The sequence below is a fragment of the Microcaecilia unicolor genome, chromosome 5 (genome assembly GCF_901765095.1).
Source record: "Microcaecilia unicolor chromosome 5, aMicUni1.1, whole genome shotgun sequence".
Classification (NCBI taxonomy): Eukaryota; Metazoa; Chordata; class Amphibia; order Gymnophiona; family Siphonopidae; genus Microcaecilia; species Microcaecilia unicolor.
The window spans coordinates 263,025,308-263,046,612 of record NC_044035.1 but is presented as its reverse complement, the minus strand read 5'-3'; the positions used below and the strand labels follow the sequence as shown (position 1 = coordinate 263,046,612).

Here is a 21,305-nt window from a genome sequence, read left to right as displayed (position 1 = left end):
CCTGACCGGCCTCCAAACTGACACCCAACAAGGGCGAATCAGACTTTAAAACCCCCGCATCCCCGCTAGATGCGTACACGCGGTCCGGGGAGCGATTCTTTGCGCCCTCGCCCTCCGACGCCATCAGCCACGTGGAGATCAATCGGGGAACCCCCTGCCCGCTACAAAAAGGTAAAATTACCTGCTTTCCGCTCCGAGCTGTAACGACCTGGTGTCTCAGTGAGTAGCTGCAATAAACGTTTAAATAAACGTCGAAATAAACGCCCTTAAGGACGTCCAAAAATTTTTTTTTTTTTTTTTTAAACGGAGCCAGCGGGAGGGGGGAGAAAAGGAGGGACCTGGCACCACCAGGTTTGCACTTGCTCAAGAAGAGCCCTCAACCCCAGGCACTCAACAAAACCTAAAAATTAGGCTTGGAGGCCTAGCCAGAGCTGCTGCTGTATGTGACCACCACCTGCTGAGATAGAGAACATACTGAGGAGTTTCCGGCAGCACATGACCACATATAGGGAGGCAAAAGGATTGCTCTCTATCTCCACCTGCTGGTAGATGGACACAACCCACCAGTCTATGGATTGATCAGCATGATGATATGGAATATGGGGTTCTCACTGCCCAGCTCAAAGGCCGGGTTCCCCCTAATAGCCAGTCGGTCCGACACTACAGGGCTCCCCCCTAACCTCTTTACCAGCTCTTTCCATGCTTCCCGTAGAGGACTAAGTAACACACACTCTCTCAAACGTCTAGGGAGTTGTTTCCCAGTGAGGTGCAACAATGAAAAAGTCGTATGGGGCGAAAAATTCTCGTTCCATATCTACTGGTGTGTATGTGCTGGACTGACCAACCCAGTCTTCCAGATGTCGTAGTAAACACGCGTGGCTATACAAATATAGGTCGGGGATCCCAATACCACCCTGCTTCCACCCCCTACCAAATAGGAAAATCGTAATTTCGGCTTCTTCTTCACCCAACATAACTTACTGATAGCCCCATAAATGTTCTTTAGATCTTTTTGCAATAGGCGTAGTGCCAACGTCCACAGCACATAGAACCAACGGGGGAATATAATCATCTGCACTAAATTCACCCTACCTCGTAAAGATAGTGGTAAGCCCTCCCAATGTTCCAGTTGCATCTTTGTATCTCTCAGTAGCGCTTTTATGTGAGTAGATACAGTTCTAAAGCCAACCATATTACCTAAGTATTTAAATGACCCATTCGCCCAGCTCAACGGGAAGTCCCCGTTCCACAACCGTTTCACCTCTTCAGAGGAGGCCAACGCCTCTGATTTACCTAGGATTAAACTCAGGCCCGCGTAATCCCCATACTCTTGCAGAATATCCATGAAAGCTGTAAAAGAGTCCCGTGGATCTGTCAACAGCACTAAAAGATTGTCCGCAAATGCTGCCATTTTAAAATCCCCACTGCCCACTCTCACCCCTTTCACCGAAGCATTTCCTAAAACATACCATACAAGAGGATCCAGGGATAGAACAAATACCATATTTTATTGGTATTTATATAATGTTGATGATTTTTACTTATTCTGGTTCAGAGCAGCATTAGGGATACTACACATAGGTGAACATAAGAATAGCCATACTGGATCAGACCAATGGTCCATCTAGCCCAGTATCCTGCTTCCAACAGTGGCCAATCCAGGTCACAAGTACCTGGCAGAAACCCAATTAGTCATATGCTAAAAGGGTACAAAGCTACTGTGATGCGAACAAAAAAGAAAAAAAAAAAAAAAAAAAAAGAGGAAAAATTAGTTGCAACATTCCATGCTACCAATCCCAGGGTAAGAAGTGGCTTCCCCATGTCCATCTCAATAACAGACTATGGACTTTTCCTCCAGGAACTTGTCCAAACCTTTTTAAAATCCAGATAAGCTGTCCGCTGTTACCACATCCTCTGGCTGCAAGTTCCCGAGCTTAACTATTCTTTGGGCGAAAAAATTAATTCCTCCTATTTAAAAGTATTTCCCATGCAATTTCATTGGTCCTTGTACTTTATGAGAAAGTTACAAAAAAAAAAATCTTTTTTTTATTCAATCATATCTCCCCTCAGCCATCTGTTTTCCAGGCTGAAGAGCCCAAACCTCTTTAGATTTTCCTCATATAGAAGCAGTTCCATCCCCTTTATCATTTTGGTCACTCTTTTTTAAACCTTTTCTAATTCCACTACATCTTTTTTGAGATACAGCGAACAGAACTGAAAACAATACTCAAGGTGAGGTCACACCACGGAATGATACAGAGTCATTATAATAGTCTTGGTCTTATTTTGCATCCCTAATAATTCCTAGCATCCTGTTTGCTTTTTTTGGCTACCACTGCACAATGGGCAGAAGATTTCAGCGTATTGTGTACAATGATGCCTAGATCCTTTTCTTGAGTGTTGACTCTGGTGGACCCTAGCATCAGGTAGCTATGATTTAGATCATTTTGCACGGAGTACGTCACCAGTTTTTCCAGTGCATTTCACACCGAATAGAGCACAAGTGCCTTGTTTTTACAAAGTACTGAAAAGAATCAATCCCACTAATCCTTATAAAATAGAAACTGGGGTGATGCCAATTTCAATCAAAAATGTATTTTTGTTATGAAGAAATAAGGGAAGATTCAGTATAGGCTGTACAATTTCAGCCTAGCTAGATGTCAATGAGAAACGCTGATTCTTTTGGCTCACTCAATTAGCTCTATACATAATTAACCTCCCAAAAATTGTTTCTTTCCTCATTTTGTGATTGTTTTTTTTTTTTTTTTAACTTATTTTCTAGATTATTTGAAAACCACCGACTCCCCAGTGTCTAATATAAAGTCTCCGTTATTGCAGACAAACTTTTCTCAGTCCAAAGTGGGTGCCTATCTACACACCACAATGCTAAGCACCGGTTAAATTTCCAAGCAGTATAAAATAAACTTATCATGGAGTTTTAGTCTATACTTAATGATGTATAGACCTAATTGAGCTGAAATAATCAACATTTCTCATTGACATTAGCTTGGCTGAAATTGTACAACTTATACTGAATTTTCCCTTATTTCCTCATAACAAAAATACATTTTTTATTGAATTGGCTTCACCCCAGTTTCTATTATATAAGGATTAGTGGGATTGATTCTTTTCAGTATTGTATGTATCTCTCTCTCTCGGGGTTCTATACAAGTCTTGCTTTTATACAGAGCACTGCGATCAAAGTTTATCAACATATTGTACCTGTATCTCCACCAACGTATGCTCACAGGTTTGTTGACCCCTGAGGCAGGCTCCCATGCCGAAACACAGTCTGTCATGTCCCAGATATTAAAGGTCCTTACAGTTTGGAAATACTCGTCTTTTGCCTCACTACTATGACATCATCTACACGTCCGTGAGGTTCAGGATTTTCTCCTCCTTTTGTGTTTTTCAGATTATTCTTCCCAATATGCATCACTTTGCATTTGTCCACATTAAATTTCATCTGCCATTTGAATGCCCAGTCTTCCAGTTTCCTAAGGTCTTCCTGCAATTTTTCACAAACCGCATGTGTTTTGACAACTTTGAATAGTTTTGTGTCATCTGCAAATTTAGTCACCTCACTCGTTGTTCAGTTTTCCAGGTCATTTATAAATATGTTAGGGAGACCACGTGATGCCATGAGGGGATAAGGACGTACTCTCCTCTCAGGGAACCCAACAAATCTAAAATCGCTACAAAAATCTCCCAGAAAAAGGCTGAATCCCTCGAATTGGATTAAGAAACTTATGGACAGATATTTGAACATTCCGAAAAGAGAAATGGCTGGAAAAATCACAAAGACAACTAAAAGAAGCAGAAGCCAGCCGAAGACAAGATGGAGGACCATGCTGTACCCGCCTTTTTGGAACCCAAGTTTGGCCAGGTTATCGAACAATTATCGAGTCTGGAAACTATATTAGAGGACTCAACGCGAAGAACTGGAGAAGTGGAAGCTAGAGTGTCATCCTTGAAAGACCAAGCCCCTGGCACCGCTGCACTAGTAGAAACGCTTGAAAGGCAGGCCAGACAGCACACAGAGAAGCTGGAAAACAGGTCAAGGCGACAAAATCTGAGGATTGTAGGGATCCTGGAGTCAGTGGGAGACAGAGTGCTGGCCTCTGAACTGGAGAACCAGATAGCCCAAGAATTTGCGTTATCAGACAGCAGGGGAAAGTTATGCTTGGAGAGGGCCCACCGAGTAGGCAAGCAGCAAAATGAAACAAAAAGACCCAGAGTAATTCTTGTGAAAGTGCATAACTACATCCACAAAGTGGAAATATTAAGAAGATATCGCTTAAAAAAAATAATCCCTGACATACATGGGTCATTTTATAAAGATTTTTCAGCGTCGTTACAAGAGAAGTGCCGACGCTTTACACCGTTATGTGCAGCACTTCATTCAAAGCAACGCCGCTTCATGCTGATCTATCCTGCACTCTTGAAAGTACAGGTGCAGGGTAGATGGCAGTCATTCCAGACTTTTGAGGAAGCGAAGGAGTATGTCGCCAGCATTCAGGGCTCTCAGGAGGAAGAGAGTGGAATGGCGTAAATAAAAAGGAGTATTGTTGTCTCACTACAGATTCAAGATGAGGATGCCCTTTCAATAAAGGACTTAAGGAGAAGATCAGTTCTATATAGTATCTTCTGCAGGAGGAGTAAAGAAATGATAAGCAAAGGCGGAAACAGACTATCGTCAGGACTATTGGCGGAAGAGGATTGCCTTGAAGTTAAACAGAAATCTAAGTGCCTTGCAGAAGTAACCAGAAGATGGACAAAGAGTTTGAATCGAAAGATTTGGGAGAAAATGCAGTCCCCTTCAGAATTCAATAGGAGTCGTGAGTTCTGCATGGGCAAGGGGTAGATGCACAAAATACTAGGTTGGGGGGTCTAGGGCATTAAGTGGCCTCAGAGAGGCGGCCACGTGGAATAGTGGCTGGTTCTTGGATGATTGCAAGGGGAAAGGAAGGCAGGGAGGGGTTGGTAAATGGAGTAGCCTAGTGGTTAGAGTGGTGGACTTTGGTCCTGGGGAACTGGGTTCGATTCCCACTGCAGGCACAGGCAGCTCCTTGTGACTCTGGGCAAGTCACTTAACCCTCCATTGCCCCAGGCACAAATAAGTACCTAAGCCGCATTGAGTCTGCCATGAGTGGGAAAGCGCGGGGTACAAAATAAAAAAAATGGGAGGGGTAATAGTTTTTTTGTTTTTGTGGTTTGTGTGGGGCAGATGGGGGATGGAATGAGGGAATATGGGGAATCCTTTGCAAAAAAAAGCACACCTTGGGGGTGAGGCTGGGCACCCCTGGGGCACTTAACTACATTATATCTTGGCAGATGAAGAGTTATAATGTTAATGTCAGCGTGTAAAATCATTTCCTGGAACGTGGGAGGGATCACATCCCCCATTAAGAGAACTAAGATATTGTCAGCTCTCCAAAGAACCAACTGTGATATTGTATGTTTACAGGAAACTAGGCTCACTGATGCTGAACAACTAAAGCTTAAGAGGAGATGGGTGGGTGAAGTATTCTTTTCCTCTTCAGGATCCCGTAAGGGGGGCATCACAGTGCTAATTAGAAAATCCCTAGCATGTAATTCCCAAGTGATATTTACTGACACAAATGGGCGCTATATACTTTTAAAACTGTGGATTCAAAGTAGGGAGGTCCTACTTTTAGGAATTTATGGGCCCACCCCCTTTGACAAAACATTTTTTCCTGATTTGTTGGGCAGATTGGCACCTTTTATGGAATCCCAGATTCTGGTAGTGGGTGACATGAATCTAGTCATGGATCATAGGCAAGATTGTACAGCGAAACATGGGGAGTCACGGTCAGGCAGGGGGGTGCTGTCGTCATTTATTCAATCCTTGGGTCTGGTAGACACATGGAGACTTTTGCATCTCCTAGAGCGCACTTTCATTCACAGATCAAGAGCACATGACACGTTGTCCAGATTGGACTACATATTCGCATCCCAAAGTTTGTTTCCAGACATTACAGAGGCAGACATAGGGGTAGAAGCCATCTCAGATCACTCTATGACGTGGGTGACGCTGGCTGGTCCTTCTCATTACAAGCCCTCTCCGGGTTGGAGGTTTCCCTCATATCTACTCCATTCAAAAGAATTCCACAAATTTCTACAGGGAGAGTGGGATGATTATTGTTTCCATAATTCAGGGCAGGAGGATCCACAGTTGTTTTGGGAGGCTACCAAGGCAGTGATGAGGGGCAAAATCATTGGGTACACTAGCCACAGAAAGAAACAAGTGGCAGCAGAAATAACAAGGCTTGAAAAACAAGTGAAAAAAGCACAACAGCGCTATGCGCAGAACCAATCGGCGGTCAATAAAGATAACTTAGTGGCCATTAGGGTGGCATTAAATAGCTATAAGAAACTAAAATATGCAATATGCTCTTAAATAGGCTAAAAGACTTATCTGTGCCTTCTCTGGAAACAAATATAATGAAAGTTTTAAATAAAAGGCCTCATCAGCCAAGGGTATCAACTAAGTGGACACACCTGTATAGGCTTCAATCATGGGCCAACCACAACCAACCGAAAAACCTACAGAGTGGGATAGCTAAACCAGTCTGTAGTAAAAAATGGGGTAGGGTTGTAGAATTACACAAATGAAAAACACCCTCCCCCTCCTCAGCCCTGGTGGAAACACCGGGTTCCCCGATATAGAGAGGAATGGCGTCACCGATGCCGAAAATCCAAACCTATGACACAGCCATCTCCAAGTTTTCCTTGCCGCCCGATATACTGGAAAATCCTTGAAGACACCGGGCGGCAATGACCTGGTAGCATGGAGAATATGACTCAAATTAATAGGGTAAATGACACTTCTTCCTTCTATTGCTGTGGCCGAGAATTTTTCCACACCCCCCAAGCCAATCATTTATGTGCCCCATCTCACAGGCGATTGTCAAATGTCTAATATTCAGCAGTCCCATCCCTCCAAATCTCTTTGGTGTCTGGATGACCTCAAAGGATAGCCTTGGCTTTTTCCTTTTCCATAGAAACTGCTGCACCAATCTTTGAAACTGTCTCCACTCTCTGGTTTATAGATATAATGGCAGCATTTGGAATGTGTATAGCCAACGGGGGATAATTATCATACTGACAAGGTGAATCCGCCCCCAAAGGGAGACAGGATAAGCATTCCATATGTGTAATTGTCTTCAATTCTTGATTCCAGGCTATCGCTACTACTGAACAGTCATATTCTTTTAATAAATTCCTTAGAGTCCTGTGGAAGTAGCTCAGCGGCACCTTCAGTTGTGCGTCTAGTCCCAGCAGCTCGTTCAGATTGTCCCAGGCCTCTCCAGTCAGCTGTGTTGAAGGCAGGGAGTTGACATATGTGTCATTATTGAAAATATGCAAAGCTATCTTTCTTATTTATTTAGCCTTCTTTATCAGGGCTTTGCATCCAGCTTGACACTGCTTATATTAATTATTTTCTTCATTCAGATCCTTTCTCCATTCTTTGACGGATGCTCTTTTGGCTCTAATAGCATCTTTCACTTCACCTTTTAACCACGTGGGAGAGGGGCACAGGTGGGCTGCTCTAGATAACTTTTTTTTTTAAGCTGGTATCCTGCTTAAGCAAGAACAGATCTGTTTTTCTATTTAAACATAGAAAGAAATACAATTCAACTGAGTTTAAAGCGAATGCTACATACCTGTAGAAGGTATTCTCCGAGGACAGCAGGCTGATTGTTCTCACTGATGGGTGACGTCCACGGCAGCCCCTCCAATCGGAATCTTCACTAGCAAAGTCCTTTGCTAGCCCTCGCGCGCACCGCGCATGCGCGGCCGTCTTCCCGCCCGAAACCGGCTCGAGCCGGCCAGTCCAGTACGTAGCAAGACAAACTCTCAAGGGAAGACACAACTCCAAAGGGGAGGCGGGCGGGTTTGTGAGAACAATCAGCCTGCTGTCCTCGGAGAATACCTTCTACAGGTATGTAGCATTCGCTTTCTCCGAGGACAAGCAGGCTGCTTGTTCTCACTGATGGGGTATCCCTAGCCCCCAGGCTCACTCAAAACAACAACCATGGTCAATTGGGCCTCGCAACGGCGAGGACATAACAGAAATTGACCTAAAAAAATTTACCAACTAACTGAGAGTGTAGCCTGGAACAGAACAAACAGGGCCCTCGGGGGGTGGAGTTGGATCCTAAAGCCCAAACAGGTTCTGAAGAACTGACTGCCCGAACCGACTGTCGCGTCGGGTATCCTGCTGCAGGCAGTAATGGGATGTGAATGTGTGGACAGAAGCCCACGTCGCAGCTTTGCAAATTTCTTCAATGGAGGCTGACTTCAAGTGGGCTACCGACGCAGCCATGGCTCTAACATTATGAGCCGTGACATGACCCTCAAGAACCAGCCCCGCCTGGGCGTAAGTGAAGGAAATGCAATCTGCTAGCCAATTGGATATGGTGCGTTTCCCTACAGCCACTCCCCTCCTATTGGGATCAAAAGAAACAAACAATTGGGCGGACTGTCTGTGGAGCTGTGTCCGCTCCAGGTAGAAGGCCAATGCTCTCTTGCAGTCCAAAGTGTGCAGCTGACGTTCAGCAGGGCAGGAATGAGGACGGGGAAAGAATGTTGGCAAGACAATTGACTGGTTCAGATGGAACTCCGACACGACCTTTGGCAAGAACTTAGGGTGAGTGTGGAGGACTACTCTGTTATGATGAAATTTGGTGTAAGGGGCCTGGGCTACCAGGGCCTGAAGCTCACTGACTCTACGAGCTGAAGTAACTGCCACCAAGAAAATGACCTTCCAGGTCAAGTACTTCAGATGGCAGGAATTCAGTGGCTCAAAAGGAGGTTTCATCAGCTGGGTGAGAACGACATTGAGATCCCATGACACTGTAGGAGGCTTGACAGGGGGCTTTGACAAAAGCAAACCTCTCATGAAGCGAACAACTAAAGGCTGTCCTGAGATCGGCTTACCTTCCACTTGGTAATGGTATGCACTGATTGCACTAAGATGAACCCTTACGGAGTTGGTCTTAAGACCAGACTCAGACAAGTGCAGAAGGTATTCAAGCAGGGTCTGTGTAGGACAAGAGCGAGGATCTAGGGCCTTGCTGTCACACCAGACGGCAAACCTCCTCCAATGAAAGAAGTAACTTCTCTTAGTGGAGTCTTTCCTGGAAGCAAGCAAGATACGGGAGACACCCTCTGGCAGACCCAAAGAGGCAAAATCTACGCCCTCAACATCCAGGCCGTGAGAGCCAGGGACCGGAGGTTGGGATGCAGAAGAGCCCCTTCGTCCTGCGTGATGAGGGTCGGAAAACACTCCAATCTCCACGGTTCTTCGGAGGATAACTCCAGAAGAAGAGGGAACCAGATCTGACGCGGCCAAAAAGGAGCAATCAGGATCATGGTGCCTCGGTCTTGCTTGAGTTTCAACAAAGTCTTCCCCACCAGAGGAATGGGAGGATAAGCATACAGCAGGCCCTCCCCTCAATCGAGGAGGAAGGCATCCGACGCCAGTCTGCCGGTGGCCTGAAGCCTGGAACAGAACTGAGGGACTTTGTGGTTTGCTCGAGATGCGAAGAGATCCACCAAGGGGGTGCCCCACGCTTGGAAGATCTGGCGCACCACTCGGGAGCTGAGCGACCACTCGTGAGGTTGCATAATCCTGCTCAACCTGTCGGCCAGACTGTTGTTTACGCCTGCCAGATATGTGGCTTGGAGCACCATGCCGTACCGGCGAGCCCAGGTCCACATGCTGACGGCTTCCTGACACAGGGGGCGAGATCCGGTGCCCCCCTGCTTGTTTACATAGTACATGGCAACCTGGTTGTCTGTCTGAATTTGAATAATTTGGTGGGACAGCCAATCTCTGAAAGCCTTCAGAGCGTTCCAGATCGCTCGTAACTCCAGAAGATTGATCTGTAGATCGCGTTCTTGGAGGGACCAGCTTCCTTGGGTGTGAAGCCCATCGACATGAGCTCCCCATCCCAGGAGAGACGCATCCGTGGTCAGCACTTTTTGTGGCTGAGGAATTTGGAAGGGACGTCCCAGAGTCAAATTGGTCCAATCGTCCACCAATACAGGGATTCGAGAAAACTCGTGGATAGGTGGATCACGTCCTCTAGACCTCCAGCGGCCTGATACCACTGGGAGGCTAGGGTCCATTGAGCAGATCTCATGTGAAGGCGGGCCATGGGAGTCACATGAACTGTGGAGGCCATATGGCCCAGCAATCTCAACATCTGCCGAGCTGTGATCTGCTGGGACGCCCGCACCTGGGAGACGAGGGACAACAAGTTGTTGGCTCTCGTCTCTGGGAGATAGGCGCGAGTCGTCCGAGAATCCAGCAGGGCTCCTATGAATTCGAGGTTCTGCACTGGAAGAAGATGGGACTTTGGGTAATTTATCACAAACCCCAGTAGCTCCAGAAGGCGAATAGTCATCTGCATGGACTGCAGGGCTCCTGCCTCGGACGTGTTCTTTACCAGCCAATCGTCGAGATATGGGAACACGTGTACTCCCAGCCTGCGAAGTGCCGCTGCTACCACAGCTAGGCACTTTGTGAACACCCTGGGCGCAGAGGCGAGCCCAAAGGGTAGCACACAGTACTGGAAGTGGCGTGTGCCCAACTGAAATCGCAGATACTGTCTGTGAGCTGGCAGTATCGGGATATGTGTGTAGGCATCCTTCAAGTCCAGAGAGCATAGCCAATCGTTTTGCTGAATCATGGGGAGAAGGGTGCCCAGGGAAAGCATCCTGAACTTTTCTTTTACGAGATATTTGTTCAGGGCCCTTAGGTCTAGGATGGGACGCATCCCCCCTGTTTTCTTTTCCACAAGGAAGTACCTGGAATAGAATCCCAGCCCTTCTTGCCCGGATGGCACGGGCTCGACCGCATTGGCGCTGAGAAGGGCGGAGAGTTCCTCTGCAAGTACCCTCTTGTGCTGGAAGCTGTAAGACTGAGCTCCCGGTGGACAATTTGGAGGTTTTGAGGCCAAATTGAGGGTGTACCCCTGCCGGACTATTTGCAGAACCCACTGATCGGAGGTTATGAGAGGCCACCTTCGGTGAAAAGCTTTCAACCTCCCTCCGACTGGCAGGTCGCCCGGCACGGACACTTGGATGTCGGCTATGCTCTGCTGGAGCCAGTCAAAAGCTCGCCCCTTGCTTTTGCTGGGGAGCCGCGGGGCCTTGCTGAGTCGCACGCTGCTGACGAGAGCGAGCGCGCTGGGGCTTAGCCTGGGCCGCAGGCTGTCGGGAAGGAGGATTGTACCTACGCTTGCCAGAAGTATAGGGAACAGTCTTCCTTCCCCCGAAAAATCGTCTACCTGTAGAGGTAGAAGCTGAAGGCTGCCGGCGGGCGAATTTGTCGAATGCGGTGTCCCGCTGGTGGAGAGACTCTACCACCTGTTCGACTTTTTCGCCAAAAATGTTGTCCGCACGGCAAGGCGAGTCCGCAATCCGCTGCTGGATTCTATTCTCCAGGTCGGCGGCACGCAGCCATGAGAGCCTGCGCATCACCACACCTTGAGCAGCGGCCCTGGACGCAACATCAAAAGTGTCATAAACTCCTCTGGCCAGGAATTTTCTGCACGCCTTCAGCTGCCTGACCACCTCCTGAAAAGGCTTGGCTTGCTCAGGGGGAAGAGCATCAACCAAGCCCGCCAACTGCCGCACATTGTTCCGCATGTGTATGCTCGTGTAGAGCTGGTAAGACTGGATCTTGGACACGAGCATAGAGGAATGGTAGGCCTTCCTCCCAAAGGAGTCTAAGGTTCTAGAGTCCTTGCCCGGGGGCGCCGAAGCATGTTCCCTAGAACTCTTAGCCTTCTTTAGGGCCAAATCCACAACTCCAGAGTCGTGAGGCAACTGAGTGCGCATCAGCTCTGGGTCCCCATGGATCTGGTACTGGGACTCGATCTTTTTGGGAATGTGGGGATTAGTTAAGGGTTTCGTCCAGTTCGCAAGCAATGTCTTTTTTAGGACATGGTGCAAGGGAACGGTGGACGCTTCCTTAGGTGGAGAAGGATAGTCCAGGAGCTCAAACATTTCAGCCCTGGGCTCGTCCTCCACAACCACCGGGAAGGGGATGGCCGTAGACATCTCCCGGACAAAGGAAGCAAAAGACAGACTCTCGGGAGGAGAAAGCTGTCTTTCAGGAGAGGGAGTGGGATCAGAAGGAAGACCCTCAGACTCCTCGTCAGAGAAATATCTAGGATCTTCCTCTTCCTCCCACGAGGCCTCACCCTCGGTGTCAGACACAAGTTCACGAACCTGTGTCTGCAACCTCGCCCTGCTCGACTCAGTGGAGCCACGTCCACGATGGGGGCGTCGAGAGGTAGACTCCCTCGCCCGCATCGGCGAAGCTCCCTCCGCCGACGTAGTCGGGGAGCCTTCCTGGGAGGTGGCCGCTGCCGGCACCGCACGCGGTACCGACGTCGGGGACCTCAACCTGGGCGATGGGCCAGCCGGCGCCACGCTCGACGGTACCGGAGGCGCAAGCACCGCCGGTACCGGAGGGGTAGGGCGCAACAGCTCTCCCAGAATCTCTGGGAGAACGGCCCGGAGGCTCTCGTTTAGAGCGGCTGCAGAGAAAGGCTGTGAGGTCGATGCAGGCGTCGACGTCAGGACCTGTTCCGGGCGAGGAGGCTGTTCCGGGCTGTCCAGAGTGGAGCGCATCGACACCTCTTGGACAGAGGGTGAGCGGTCCTCTCGGTGCCGATGCCTACTGGGTGCCGAATCCCTCGGCGACCCAGAGCTCTCGGTGCCGACGCGGGGAGGAGACCGGTGTCGATGCTTCTTCGACTTCTTCCGAAGCATGTCACCGGAGCTCCCCGGCACCGACGAGGAGGACGTAGAATCCATCCGTCGCTTCCTCGGAGCCGAGGCCGAAGAAGGTCGGTCTCGGGGGGGCTGTACCGCAGGAGCCCTCAGGGTGGGAGGAGACCCACCCGAAGGCTCACCGCCACCAGCAGGGGAATGGACAGCCCTCACCTGCACTCCTGACGATGCACCACCGTCCGACGACATCAGCAGACGAGGTCCCGGTACCACCGACGTCGATGCAGCTATCCGATGTCTCGGCGCCGATGCAGAGGCCCGATGCCTCGATGCACTCGATGCAAGGGCGGCCGAGGAAGATGGTCTGGACGCTGACGACGTCGATGCACTCGAAGATCCCGGTGCCGATGCCGACGAAGAGCCCGAGAACAAAACGTTCCACTGGGCTAGTCTCGCTACCTGAGTCCGCCTTTGAAGCAGGGAACACAGACTGCAGTTCTGAGGGCGGTGCTCGGCCCCCAGACACTGAAGACACGACGAGTGTCGATCAGTGAGCGAGATAACCCGGGCGCACTGGGTGCACTTCTTGAAGCCGCTGGAAGGCTTCGATGTCATGGGCGGAAAAATCACGCCGGCGAAATCAAAGTCCGAAATGACGGAAAAAGAGCACCAAAAACTTTAGAGGGAGAAAATCTCGACCGAGGCCGAAAAGAGGCCTACCCCGACGACAAAAGAAAACTTATCGGGGCCAAAAACTGGAAATACGGGGAGGATTGAAACGAAACCCGGTGGAGGGGTTCCGGAGCACTTCCCGAGTACAAGAAAAGCTTTTCCGAAGAAAAAAACACGTTCAACAATATGGACGCGCGAGGTCGACTCTCCGGGGCTCGACACGGCGAAAAATACGACCGTACCGAGTGCGGACAAAAGAAGACTGGCCGGCTCGAGCCGGTTTCGGGCGGGAAGACGGCCGCGCATGCGCGGTGCGCGCGGGCGCGCGAGGGCTAGCAAAGGACTTTGCTAGTGAAGATTCCGATTGGAGGGGCTGCCGTGGACGTCACCCATCAGTGAGAACAAGCAGCCTGCTTGTCCTCGGAGAATGTATTACTACATGGGCACAGGTAATATTTTAAGAAGGAACGTATAGATAAGGAAGAATGGAAGAATAGGCCATTGATGTATCACATGTTCCTTTTCCAACCTTCCCCTCAGGTTCCTCTCCATCAACCCATCCCAATAGGTTCTTCAATACCTATCCTTTCCCACTTCTGTCTCTCACCCAGTTTCTCCTCCACTTCCTGTTCCCTTTCCCCTTAAATCCATCTTCCTCTACATCATCTTCTTTACCAAAGGAATGTGTCAGTGATAGGGTTATTGATTGGCTCCAGGATTTCAGAACAAGCAGATCCAGCACTGGTTCTATTCCATTAAAAGCAACAACTTTTATTCATACTTTTCATGGGGAATACAATAGAGCAATGCTCTCTAATATAAAGACTGGGAGTAAGTGGCAATTCCCACTAAGATCAGCTTTCGGGCTCTTCCCTCAGTACACACTTTCTCCCCCCTCCATAACAACTAAGAGCATAAGAATTGCCATTCTGTGTTACACCAAAGTTTTATCTAGCCCAGCATCCTGTTTCCAACAGATTCTTTGTTTGTTACCCCCAGAGATCAAGAAGACCTGAGAAAAACATTAACAATAGTATATGGATTTTTTTTTTTTTTATCCAGGAACTTGTCCAAACTTTTTCTTTTAAACCCAGCTAAGCTGACTGCTTTTACTACATCATCTGGCAACATTCAAGACTGGCATGTCCCTTAGTCTTTGTGCATTTTGAAAAAGAAAAACAATATAGATTCACATTTACCCAATGTACCCCACTCAGGATTTTATAGGCTTCTATCATATTTCCCTTCATCCATCTCTTCTCCAAACTGAAAAGTTTCAACTTCCCTAGCCTATCCTCAGGACAGACAGAACTATGGCTTTCAATGTCTGGTGATTGAGTGAACGAGGTATGAATGAGTTGAAGAGTAGATTTTATTATATATTGGGATTGTTTACTGTATGAATTCATACGGAAGCAATAAAAGACATAGGCCCAGATGCACAAAACTTTAACGACCCTTTAACGAAGACATTTTCAACCATAGCATGCATTAAAGGCCATTTTCCGACTACACTAGCAGCTAACGAAAACGGAATGCAAACGAGTCACTTCCAATTGAAATGTGAACAATTCGCAATGCACTAACCATACCGACGATTGCAACAAATCATTTACCGTGATATATTTAACGTGAAGTCAGACCTGTCATACAGACACTGCTCCCCGCTTCTCCCTGCAGCATAAAAATCCAAGCTAGCATGTTTGAAAATAAAAAAAACCCACACAAACACGTGGTACCCTGCTTCCCCATGCATAAAACTGAAACAAAACCCAAAAAGCAAAAAAGGATCGGTAGGGGGCAAAGGCGCTCATCAGGAGTGTCCTGTATGGACACCCTTGCCCTCCCCCCCCCCGCCCGAGGTCGACGCCGCTCCCCGCTTCCCCCTATATTAAAAAAAAAAATCAAAAGAAAACTCAAAACTGTAGCAGCCACGGCCCCCCCCCCCCTCCCTTCCTCTCTCTCTATTTCTCCTTCTCCCACATCTTTGAAAATTAACACTCTGCTCTCCTCTGAAGCCAATTTCCCAGTTCTGTAAACAACTTTAAGCTGCCCCGGTCCCCCTCCCTTCCTCTGTTTCCCCCCAGCCGGGGGCGGGCCCAGGTCTCTCTGCTGAGCTAAAGGGGATCAGTGAAAGAGGTCTTTTGTTAGAAAAGGGGGGGGGGGGGGGGGGTTATGAAGGACATCCTTTTTGGAGTCTTGAGGTCTTCAACTGCACTCTCCTGCTAGGATCACAGAGCTAAACGCTCGCACGTCCCCGATCCCCCTCCTTGCACGGGGAGCCACGTGTTTGTGGGTTTTTTTTTTTTGTTTTGATGTTTGTGGCATGCGCAGAGCAGCCAGCATAAAGCTTGGCTGCTCTGCACATGTTTTAGGGGCCAATTACCAACAAGGATTACGAATCTGTAATGCATTGTACTTTACAATACCGCACCGAACATGTGTGACTTGTTTTCTTGGTGCATTCTTCGTTTTTTCAAATTCGGTAAGCACTTTTACGTTTTAGATTTTTTTACGTTTGGTTGATGCATCTGGGCCATAGTTGGTATCTAGATTTATGACTGGAGTTTTTTGTAACGAGTAGATTTAATTACTCCGGCTGTGATAAAAGATTGTCTCCTGTTTGAGAATAAGTGGATTTCAATGTCTGAGCCACATTGGGGGGGGGGGGGGGGGGGGCATTCAAGAAAAGCTGCCTACAATTAGGCACTAAAATACTTTGCAAATTCTATAATGGCAATTACACATGTAATTGCTGTTATAGAATAAAGGGAAAGGGGGTGGAATTTGATATACTGCCTAAGGTTACAATCAAAGCAGTTTATCAGGTACAGGTATTTATTTTGTACCTGGGGCAATAAAGGGTTAAATTACTTGCCCAAAGTCACAAGAGCTGTAGTGAGAATCAAACCCATCACTGTACTACTCATAAGGCTACTCTTCCACACTAACATAAGTTGCAATTTATGCACCAGCATTTGTGCCATGCCAATAGCAGGTGTAATGCATGCGCCTTGTGTGCTTAACTGATAGTATTCTATGAAGTGCACATTTTAATAGTCAGAATTGTCCATGCCCCCTTTGAAGTTACATGTTAGATAATGTATGTGCACACTGTATACAAAAGTGTCATAACTCACATGCATTAACTATAAATTAGTGCCAATTAAAGACAATGAGAGTTATCACCAATTAAAGGTCAATTAAGAAATTACGTTGCACACACAAGTTATAGATTAGAAAAACTGTGTGTAAACTCCCATTTTATTCTTATGAGACTTTGGGAACAGGAGCTATGTGGCTTTAAGACACTGCGAGGTATACTATGTTAAAAAAAAAAAAAAACACAGAACACCTCTTCTAGAAGGATTGGTGGAGGGGTAGCATTGTATATTAACGAGAGCCTTGAATCAAATAGATTGAAAATTCTGCAGGAAACAAAACACTCCTTGGAATCACTGTGGATTGAAATTCCATGTGCAAAGGGGAAAAGGATAGTGATAGGAGTGTACTACCGTCCGCCTGGCCAGGACGAACAGACGGATGCGGAAATGTTAAAGGAAATCAGGGACGCAAACAAACTGGGCAACACAATAATAATGGGGGATTTCAATTACCCGCATATAGACTGGGTTAATGTAACATCTGTACACGCAAGGGACATAAGATTTCTTGATGAAATCAAGGACAGCTTCATGGAACAGCTAGTTCAGGAGCCGACAAGAGAAGGAAAAATACTAGACTTAGTCCTTAGTGGTGCTCATGATCTAGTGCAGGGGGTAACGATACGAGGGCCGCTTGATAACAGTGATCATAATATGATCGGTTTTGATATTGGCATTGAAGGAAGTGAAACTAGGAAATCAAGTACGCTAGCGTTTAACTATAGAAAAGGTGATTACGACAAAATGAGAAAAATGGTGAAAAAAAGACTGAAAGGAGCAGCTCGCAGAGTAAAAAACTTGCATCAGGCGTGGATGCTGTTTAAAAACACCATCCTGGAGGTTCAGGACAAATATATTCCACGTATTAGAAAAAAGGGAAAAAAGACTAAACGTCAGCCGGCGTGGCTAAACAGTAAGATAAAGGAAATCATTAGAGCCAAAAAACAATCCTTCAGAAAGTGGAGAAGAGAACCAACTGAAAGTAACAGGATAGATCATAAGGAATGCCAAGCCAAATGCAAAGCGGAGATAAGGAGGGCAAAAAAGGACTTTGAGAAGAAATTAGCGTTGGAAGCAAAAATACATAGTAAAAAATTTTTTAGATACATTAAAAGCAGGAAACCGGCCAAAGAGTCGGTTGGGCCGCTGGACGAAAATGGTGTTAAAGGGGCGATCAAGGAGGACAAAGCCGTAGCGGAGAAATTAAATGAATTCTTTGCTTCGGTCTTCACCGAGGAGGATTTGGGGGGGACACCGGTGCCGGAAAGAATATTTGAAGCCGGGGAGTCGGAGAAACTAAACAAATTCTCTGTAACCTTGGAGGATGTAATGGGTCAGTTCAGCAAGCTGAAGAGTAGTAAATCACCGGGACCTGATGGTATTCATCCCAGAGTATTAATAGAACTAAAAAATGAACTTGCGGAGCTACTGTTAGAAATATGCAATCTGTCCCTAAAATCGAGTGTAGTACCGGAAGACTGGAGGGTAGCCAATGTTACTCCGATTTTTAAGAAGGGTTCCAGAGGAGATCCGGGAAATTATAGACCGGTGAGTCTGACGTCGGTGCCGGGCAAGATGGTGGAGGCTATTATTAAGAATAAAATTGCAGAGCATATACAAAAACATGGACTGATGAGACAAAGTCAGCACGGATTTAGTGAAGGGAAGTCTTGCCTCACCAATCTAATGCATTTTTTTGAGGGGTAAGCAAACATGTGGACAATGGGGAGCCGGTTGATATTGTATATCTGGATTTTCAGAAGGCGTTTGACAAAGTGCCGCACGAAAGACTCCTGAAGAAATTGCAGAGTCATGGAATCGGAGGTAGGGTATTATTATGGATTAAGAACTGGTTGAAAGATAGGAAGCAGAGAGTAGGATTGCGTGGCCAGTATTCTCAGTGGAGGAGGGTAGTTAGTGGGGTCCCGCAGGGGTCTGTGCTGGGTCCGTTGCTTTTTAATGTATTTATAAATGACCTAGAGATGGGAATAACTAGTGAGGTAATTAAATTCGCCGATGACACAAAATTATTCAGGGTCATCAAGTCGCAGGAGGAATGTGAACGATTACAGGAGGACCTTGCAAGACTGGGAGAATGGGCGTGCAAGTGGCAGATGAAGTTCAATGTTGACAAGTGCAAAGTGATGCATGTGGGTAAGAGGAACCCGAATTATAGCTACGTCTTGCAAGGTTCCGCGTTAGGAGTTACGGATCAAGAAAGGGATCTGGGTGTCGTCGTCGATGATACGCTGAAACCTTCTGCTCAGTGTGCTGCTGCGGCTAGGAAAGCGAATAGAATGTTGGGTGTTATTAGGAAGGGTATGGAGTCCAGGTGTGCGGATGTTATAATGCCGTTGTATCGCTCCATGGTGCGACCGCACCTGGAGTATTGTGTTCAGTACTGGTCTCCGTATCTCAAAAAAGATATAGTAGAATTGGAAAAGGTACAGCGAAGGGCGACGAAAATGATAGTGGGGATGGGACAACTTTCCTATGAAGAGAGGCTGACAAGGCTAGGGCTTTTCAGCTTGGAGAAGAGACGGCTGAGGGGAGATATGATAGAAGTGTATAAAATAATGAGTGGAATGGATCGGGTGGATGTGAAGCGACTGTTCACGCTATCCAAAAATACTAGGACTAGAGGGCATGAGTTGAAGCTACAGTGTGGTAAATTTAAAACGAATCGGAGAAAATATTTCTTCACCCAACGTGTAATTAGACTCTGGAATTCGTTGCCGGAGAACGTGGTACGGGCGGTTAGCTTGACGGAGTTTAAAAAGGGGTTAGATAGATTCCTAAAGGACAAGTCCATAGACCGCTATTAAATGGACTTGGAAAAATTCCGCATTTTTAGGTATAACTTGTCTGGAATGTTTTTACGTTTGGGGAGCGTGCCAGGTGCCCTTGACCTGGATTGGCCACTGTCGGTGACAGGATACTGGGCTAGATGGACCTTTGGTCTTTCCCAGTATGGCACTACTTATGTACTTATGTACTTAAAGTGATGTATTAAATTAGGTGAAACAGCAAGCTTGAAGGGAATAAGTATAAGACAGTGATTGTACAGCGCTGCGTAACCCTAGTAGCGCTTTAGAAATGTTAAGTAGTAGTAGTAGTGGGATGACTGGTGAAAGCCATGGCAGGAGTGAGACTAGCTGAAATGAAAGACAGTGTTAGGAGGAAGAGGAGCCAACTTTTCAAAACTACTGAGAGTGCTAAGCTCAATGGCAATTATTTTTTCTGTTAACACAAATCTAAGACGTTTGCTCAATACTGGGAATGCTTAAGCACCAATGGTACCTATGGGATATAGACTACTAAGGAATGAGGAAATGAAGTGGGGTATGAATGTTTTTGGTGCACCCAAACACAGTCTAGCCATCACATTATAAGTACATAAGTAATGCCATACTGGGAAAAGACCAAGGGTCCATCGAGCCAGCATCCTGTCCACGACAGCGGCCAATCCAGGCCAAGGGCACCTGGCAAGCTTCCCAAACGTACAAACATTCTATACATGTTATTCCTGGAACACCACCATAACCACCTCTGCAGAGGGCACAAACCGCTTTGACAACCAAAAGTCCTGCCACTCATAGTTAAGTTTTTCACTACAGAAACTCTCGCTTGGATACAAAACTGTAAGGTCACTACAATAAGGAAATCATAAGAGCACGTCGCTGCAACGAACTACCCTGAAGCTCTAAAATTAACTGGTTGGTAACCTCAGTGGGCGCGCTCGCTACACAAACCGTAAAAGGTTCAGCACCACTAGATAAATTACCTGAACGAAGAGTTTTAAAATCATTTTTAAGACTTATGCCATTTCGTCTGACACGGACAATCAGTCTCTCGGGAATAGTAATATGCCACTGAACTCGTCAAGAGAGGTTAGTTATTATTGCGCAAAGATGGCCTACAGACAGCAAGACCAGCGTAAAGGCGTTCCCTATATCGGAGAGAGCAAGGCCTCACACCACCCCAATCCTACCACTCTTCCTTCACGCCCCACCTCATCCTATCAGCTCAGAATCTTATCCCAGAGAAGGAAAGGGGTGAAAAAAAGTGCGTATTACCTTCTGCTACTCCCTTCTCCGGCTTCGACTCTCCCGCTCCGTACTCCGCCATTATCGCTCAGCTCAGGCACACACCGTGAACGTAAGGACGCCTCACACGTCCTTTCCACGAGACTTTCCCTATTGCTCTGTTCCAATGAGGTTTAATAGACAGCAGTAGAAGAAGTGAGCGTATCTAGTTCACTGTAAGCAAGGAAGCCGATTTGGTTAATCTTTGTTTCCACTCCCTCGTGCAGCCGTCATTGCCAGACACTCAAAACAAAGCAAGCAAACCTATGAACTGCTGCATCCACGTTGTCGTTCTTTATTGTTGGTCTAAAGCTGTTACAGTTGGATAGGCAGTACTTTAAAAGATGGAGGAGAAAATAAATAACAATTGAATATCACTAAAACAGCTTGAACTTTTTATATTTGGTAAAACACGCTTCGAAAGTGCTAAACCCCTCCGAGAAAAGCTACACTGGCTCCCAATCAAAGAACGGATCATCTTTAAAATTTGCACCTTGGTCCACAAAACCATCTACGGCGTAGTCCCAGGATACACAACAGACCTCATAGACCTACCAACCAGAAACAGAATCAGATCATCACGATCTTACCTAAACTTACATTACCCAAA

The 21,305-nt window shown here is 47.0% G+C and overlaps 1 protein-coding gene across 1 annotated transcript in view; it reads right to left on the bottom strand.

The window, feature by feature from the left end:
* PCNP (PEST proteolytic signal containing nuclear protein) overlaps positions 1–20,788 on the bottom strand; it is a 93,695-nt gene extending 72,907 nt beyond the window's left edge. The window contains exon 1 of the mRNA XM_030204149.1: positions 20,687–20,788. Coding sequence (XP_030060009.1) covers positions 20,687–20,738 — 52 coding nt within the window. The 5' untranslated portion in view covers positions 20,739–20,788. The remainder of the gene's footprint in view (positions 1–20,686) is intronic.
* Between the last annotated feature and the right edge of the window lie 517 nt (positions 20,789–21,305).